This window comes from Crocodylus porosus, unplaced genomic scaffold, assembly GCF_001723895.1.
Source record: "Crocodylus porosus isolate Cpor-Errol unplaced genomic scaffold, CroPor_comp1, whole genome shotgun sequence".
In the NCBI taxonomy this organism is placed as follows: Eukaryota; Metazoa; Chordata; order Crocodylia; family Crocodylidae; genus Crocodylus; species Crocodylus porosus.
In genome coordinates, this window is record NW_017728922.1 from 513,851 (window position 1) to 520,876 (window position 7,026).

General features: G+C 54.6%; 1 protein-coding gene across 3 annotated transcripts in view; it reads left to right on the forward strand.

Moving 5' to 3' along the window:
* HCK (HCK proto-oncogene, Src family tyrosine kinase) overlaps positions 1–7,026 on the forward strand; it is a 20,586-nt gene extending 13,560 nt beyond the window's left edge. For all 3 annotated transcript variants that reach the window (XM_019539478.1, XM_019539480.1, XM_019539479.1), the window contains 4 exons: positions 564–640; positions 4,121–4,271; positions 4,673–4,804; positions 6,073–7,026. In XM_019539478.1, coding sequence (XP_019395023.1) covers positions 564–640; positions 4,121–4,271; positions 4,673–4,804; positions 6,073–6,275 — 563 coding nt within the window. In that variant the 3' untranslated portion in view covers positions 6,276–7,026. The remainder of the gene's footprint in view (positions 1–563; positions 641–4,120; positions 4,272–4,672; positions 4,805–6,072) is intronic.

Sequence of the window (7,026 nt, forward strand, 5' to 3'; positions counted from 1 at the left end):
TTTAGGTTAGACATCAGGAGGTACGACTTCACGGTCAGGGCGGCTAGGGCCTGGGACCAACTTCCAAGAGAAGTGGTGCCGGTTCCTACCCGGGGGGTGTTTAAGAGGAGGTTAGATGAACGTCTTGCTGGGGTCATTTGGCCCCAGTACTCTTTCCTGCCATGGCGGGGGGTCGGACTAGATGATCTGCTCAGGTCCCTTCCGACCCTAGAAACTATGAAACTATGCAGCTGGAAAGACACGATAGAGGAGTGGAGAAAGGGGACAGGAAACGGGGAAGACGACAAGCACATGCAAGGGGCACGTGGGGCTGGGCTGCCCTGGAGCTAATCCCTCCCCCACCCCAGCGGGGCAGATAGCAGGGGTGCTGTGACCCCCACATTGTGAGGGGCCCCAAGCCCCTCTAGTCCTTGCTCCACAGATGAGCGGGACTGAAGAGCCCGGTGGTCTCTCTCGTGGGAGCATGGAAAGAGCATCCAGGCTGCTCGGAGCCAGGGCCACGGGCAGGGACCCCCTGGCTCTCGGTGAGACCCTGTCCTGAGCCCCCCCTCCCCCCTCCACAGGCAGCTTGCTGGACTTCCTGAAGAGCGATGAAGGGAACAAGCAGCCTCTCCCAAAGCTGATCGACTTCTCCGCTCAGGTAAGGAGGGACCCTGCCGGGGCTGAGAGGGGCTCTGCTCCTGGCCGGCGTGGGGGCAGGGAAGCTTTGGCTCCAAATTTGGGGCCGAAGCTGCTGAGGAGGCCCTGATAGGCATGAACACAGCTGGATTGTGGGATGCTGCTGGGTGCATTGCTGTGTGTGGAGGGGGTCTGAAGGCAGGCTAACCCATCGGCCCTGGGGCAGGTCCCTGAGGGCGGTGGGGTATGGAGGACTGGCATCCTGCAGCTCCTGATGCCTCCTGCCCCTAGAGTCAGTGCAGCCGTGAGCCAGGCATCACTCCTGGGCCTGCTTCCCATCTGACATGCTGGGGGTGGGCAAGGAGAGCCAAGCTGTCTGCACCCCACTTCTGTGGCCTTTCAAAAGGCTAAGAACAATCCTCCCCCATCTCCCAGGGGGCTCAGAGCATTAGCAGCTAATGCCTGCAAAGCAGCTGGAAGGCAAAGTGCTCCGTTAGGTTATGGGAAGGAGGTGGGCTGGCACCAGGAGCTGCAGCGATCGGCCTCTTGGTCACCGGCTTCTGGAAAAGTGGCACACGGGAGCGTGTTTCATGCTCGTTGGGGCTGGGACAGGCTCCAGGAAGGATCCAGTTGTTCAGGGTCTAACAATGCCGGGTTGTGCTCCGGATTTGAATATGCAAACTGGCCCGCTAGCACCCCAGGAAAACGTGCGGGTGGTCAGGGAGGGGCTGGTGCTCTCCCTGCCAGCAGAAAGGATGCCTGGAGATAATCCAGCGTGCCTCCCTTCTCCGGTCCCTTCCGCCGGGCTGCTGTGCTCGCCCTGCCCTGCAAAACAACCGGCCTCTTGTTCGCAACCGTCCCCCGCCCCGCGGCCAGCTGTGCGCAGCCTGGGAGCAGGTGCGCGGCAGGCGGCCTTGGCAGAAAGGGAAGTTGCTGTTTACTCATGGTTAACCCCTTAACTGTAGCGTGTGCACCGGGACTTGTTTCCCTCCCGTTCTGCAGCAAGAGACATCCCTGCACATGTTGCAGTGGGTTTTTCCCTCCTTCGTGTGGGTGCAGGAGAGGGGAAAGCCAGACTCACTTCTGTCCCCCCATTTTGCTCTACCCCGTCTCTGGGAGGCAGCTAAGGTGACCTGGCTGCCAAGCTCTAGCTCAGATGGAGCGGGACCAGGAGCTCTGGCTGTTGACAGCTCGGTGACTAGTCCTGAACCCGTTGTTCCTGCCCCAGGGCTCAACCAGGTCACTGGGCTTTCCAGCCTGCTGTTCGGAGTCTAAGATCCACCAGCTCTCCTGATCTGCAGCTGTTCCCCACGGGTTAGGAAACAGTGCTAGACATTTAGGGGACTTGACACATGTCAGCACTGGGTTTGTGCTGATCATCCCAAGCCCCTTGATGGCTTGGAGAGATGGAGCCGCTTTGCAGCTAGCTCACATGATGCCACGGTTACATTCTCACGATGCCGCATACGGGTGTGTTGCAGAAAGTCCATTTTTAGGATGAAGGTTTATCACTTCAAACTGGTTCTATCTGTGCATCTGTCACACGAACTGCGTTTAGCCATGAATGCAACCAGTCATTATTTACTGCAGCGTTTTATGGCCCCAGTCAATAATGGACTATCTTGTTGTGTAGATTCACTTTTGCCTGTTGGTTTATTGTGGCTCGGCTTTTGTATCCTGTGTTACAACACACACAAGTGCTCCCAGCCCTCCAGCCAATGTTCACACTTTGGGCACAATCGCTGCATGTAAATGAAGTCTACAGAGCACAATGCAGTAGCTATATATAGCAGTTCTGGATTTTCACAGGTGGCACCTTATCCTACGTGCTTGTCACTGCATGCTCGGCTGCTCTCATTGCTAGCAGTGATGCCGAGCACTAGGCTACAGTGCACTGCTCTCGACACCTGCACAACTTTACGGAGTAGTCTGCTGAGACGTCCGACAGGGACGAAGCCCGTCAGTTGCTCTGCGTACAGCTGTCCATACAGGCAGCCAGGCTCCATCCACCGCTCTCTGGCCAGGGAACTCCAAATTTGCTAAGGATTGTATTTTTTGAGAACGTTTTTCTTAGCCTGTTCCCTGGGCAGCCCAGAGAGCTGTCCCAGCCTGGCTTAGGAGGGTGCAATGCTTTCACACCTTCTGTTTTTCTGGGCAAATAGCACTAAGTTTGGCAACATCCAGGGTTGTGATGTCGTTGGGGCGGTCAGAAAGAGGCATTCAGCATTTGGGGCTTTGCAGGATCTTCCTAACAGGCTGTTCGTTAGCGGTGGTAGCGTGCACGTGATGTCATCGCATACAGCTCCTATACCCAGGGCATGATTTATATACACCTGTTAAGGCCTGGAACATTCAGCCCCTCGGGCTGTGCTGTGATGTGCAGGGCAGATAGGCAGCCGCACACGTATCTCTCCCAGGGTCTTTGCAAGGAGCCTTGGCAGGATGCTTTAGTCTGGGCGCAGAGGTGCCAGCTCTCGGGCAGCGGAGTCTGCAGTGCAGGTCTGCGCGGGGAGCAGAGGCCGAGTGCGTGCGAGTCCCTCGGCGTGCAGCATCCCCTCTGCGTGGGCAGCACTTCTCTACGCCTGGGTGTTCAGACCCGGAAGTCTCTTGGCCTTGGCCTTGGCCTTGGCCTCCCCTTGCAGCGGGCAAGCGCCACCTGCTGGTTCTTCTCCAGTCCGGTCGTGGCCGGTTCGCAATGGAGCGTGTTCGAGGTGCTGCGATCTGCGTTGCTCCGGGCCGGTCCCAGTGCAGCATCTTGGCTGTGCCCTTAGCTAGCTCAGGTGCCAGGTATTGGCTCCTGCCTGCCATCTGTCTGGGTGCTGCATCTCCATCTACATAGGAGCTCAGCGCGCTGCCTGCTTTTGAGGTAGAAATTCCCCATAGAAATTGCATTTGTCCGGGCGCGCAGGCTGGGGGCCCTCGGCTGAGATGGCGCCCTGCATGCAACTATGGCAAAACCTGGGGCCGCTTAAAGCTGAATGCTAGCAATGCGTGGCGCTGTCACATGAGGCCTCTCACAAAAGAGATGGGTCGTGATCGGACCACCGCTCACATCTGGGGGCTACGAGTCCACAGGATGTATCTGCACCTTCCTGTGTGGTCCTGTGAGTCCACGTGCGGGGCTGCTGGGGAACAGGTGAGATGCGAGTTTGTGGCCCTGGCCAAGACTCTAGCAGTTCGCTGGATGCCATCTCCAACTGCCCGTTGCCTACAGGCCAGTGTGGTTCGTAGGCACTTGCATAGGTGCAGGTTTCACGCAGACTCCCGGACATTCCTGTTGGCTCTTTCCCTGCCCCAGAGGTCACGGGGTACCTTCTCCCTGCTCGTTACCTAGCATCCTCCTGGAAAGCACCGCGCAGCCCACGCTGTCGCTGTGCTCTCCCCTGCTTTCCCTGTGCTCTCTCTTGCTCCATTAATAATCTTGCAGCCCTCTGGGGCCATTGGCTTTGACAGTTTGGGAAGGTTTCAAACTCCGTGTCTGCTCCCTCTCCCCTTCCCACAGATCGCAGAAGGAATGGCTTTCATTGAGAAGAGAAACTACATCCACAGGGACCTGAGGGCCGCCAATATTCTGGTGTCAGCAATGCTGGTGTGCAAGATCGCAGACTTCGGCCTGGCCAGAGTCATCGAGGATGAGTACTTGGCGCGGGAAGGTAGGGTGCTGCTGGGCAAAGGCAGCCTATGGAGCACGATGAGCCTAACGAGATTCAGACAGTCACGCCTGTACTGGGGAGGGGGCTGGTACCCCGTGCTTAGGGCTCCTGGGGTCCCCTATGGCAGCTGAGATTCCTTCCTCTCCCCCTATCCTATGCACTGGTTGGCTTCTGTTTTGTGGGGTTACATGCTTTTTGTGCTGCTTTTGAAGCACTGGACATTGGCTGGCTCCGCTGGGGCTCCTAAGAAGCAGTGAGACCCCTTCAGCTGGGTGGCTGATGGGCATAGCTCACATGTTCAGGTCAAATCAGCTGCCAGATGTGGGGGCAGGGAGGAATTGATTCTCCCTGGCCCTGTTTAAGATGCCCTCTATTGATTCTGACGTGCTGTGTGTGTCCAGGTGCCAAGTTTCCCATCAAATGGACAGCGCCAGAAGCTATCAACTATGGGTCTTTCACAATAAAATCGGACGTCTGGTCCTTTGGGATCCTCCTGATGGAGATAATTACCTACGGACGTATCCCATACCCAGGTGAGAAGTCCTGCCTTATCTCAGGGAGGCCATTTTTAGCTTGGCTGTGTGATCTGCTGCTGGGTGGTGTTAGAAAGGGGTGATAAAGGGGGAAAGAGACCTCTGAACTGCAAGCTGGGAGCCGTTCTCAAAGACAGCATCCTCATGCAGGGGTCAAGGTGACAGTGTTACATTGAGCAGTGAAAAGCAGAGTACCCAGGGTCTGAAATGGTCTAGGCTCCAACCAACATGCATTATTCATGCATATGCATCTGCCAGATGTCATCCTGGAGGGGATACAAACCCACCTGGTGGAGGTTAACAGGCTACCTGCAATTGGCTTGTCCAAGGCTGCTCTGTCTATTGTTGGAAGCACTGGGATTAAAGTACCAGAGTTGGCACCTGGCCCTGCATTCAGGCCTAGCTTGTAGTGCTTCTGCCTGATATAGATTACAGATAGTATGAACTGATGCATTGGTTTGGCGCCAGAAGGCTGGACCAGGTGTTTAGCAGGGATAGCAGTGGCTGCTAATCATCATCATCAGGAACTCTCTTCTTAGACTAACCTGTCTCTGGCACTTTCCATCCATATGAAACGATTCTGCCCTGATTCTCAGCCAGGCTGCTGTGGCACACTGGGGTACCTTGAGACCCTTTCAAGGGTGCAGCAGAGTGCCATGCACTGCTAGCACCGTTTGGTGTGCCACCCTGTCTCACAACATGAAAACAGAGATTTCAAGCAGGAATCGATGGTGTTAAATGTGTTCTGACCTGTCATGGTCATTCTGAGATCTTTGCCATAGCTGAATTGCTCTATTCATTTTCTCTAGTCAAAAAATTAGTGAAAATAAACAGAGCACGTTCTCCGAGGGGACCTCAAGTCTAATAAGGGGCATCTTGAGTCTAAAAACATTGAGAGCCACAGGGGCAACTTATCTCTGTGAACTGTACATGAAGGATATTAGGCCCTAAGAGTGATTGGGGAAAGGCCAGTTCTGTGTCCTAAAATGACCCTTACAACTCATAGCCCTGGAAGACACGGCTTAATAAAAGGCTCCTCAAGTGGGGAGTTAAGGCCTTTGTTACAAGTATTGGGCTTCAAGTCTGGTTCACTGAAAAGCAAAACTGCTTGCCATCTGGCAACCCTTGCCTAGCACAGCAGTGTAGGTGCTCACCACTTACTGGGGGGGATCATGTCCCCTAAGATGTCATGCAATCGTGTTTCAGCAGCATGTAAATGTTGATGTGAAAGCCCCCATCTCCTCCTATTCCCACCCGTTGTTTTTCAGGGATGTACAACCCAGACGTGATCCGTGCACTGGAGCGTGGGTACCGTATGCCACGCACGGATAACTGCCCGGAAGAGCTGTATGACATCATGATGAGATGCTGGAAGAACAAACCAGAGGATCGCCCCACCTTTGAGTACATCCAGAGTGTCTTGGAGGATTTCTTTACCGCAACGGAGAGCCAGTACCAGCATCAGCCTTAAGGTGGAAAATCCAGGGCAGGCAAGGAATAGCCATCTACCATGCATACCATATGACCTGGAGCATACAACAGTCTCTTCCTCCCCTGCTCCATCCTTCTCTTCATCGTCTTTGCTCGTACCCTGGCACTGTCAGCCTGCTCTTAGCAACCAAGGATTTCCTGACGCAGTTCTTGGGAGGCAAGAATGCAGCGGCTTTGTGTGGGCTGAGTGATTTTTGGATAAGCTCACTGGGACTTGGACTGGAGACTGGCTCAGAAAGCCCAAATGCAGCAGAAAGTCTCTGCAGGTGGCACTGTTCCTTGCACTTCCATATTGAACCGATGCCTTCACAGAGTGGAAGGCGGCACTGCGGTGTAGGGAGCGCTTTCTCTCTGAGGACTTACCAAGTTGTGTGATTTGGACCCTCTAAAAACAACTAGGGCTTTTCTTTTTGTCCAAGGGTAGCGCTTTACACAGACAGGACATCAGAGCCAATGGCACAAGGCATCATTCTGCTCTAACGAGCCTCCTCCCTTCACACAGTTTAAAACTAGTTTAGTTTTGCTCCCCATCTCAAACTGTTGTGTGCTGGAGCTGTGTGCTATTTAATCAGCAGCTGGATTTCTGCCCCCTCCCCGGAGGTGGCTGCATTTTGGGGTTTGATTAGGAGGGGGAAGCTTGTAAAATGGTTTGTTAAAGGGTGTGTATTGCGGTGTAAAATGGTCTGAATTGTATTTAACCACATTGTGTATCGACTTCCTGGGGGCAGGAA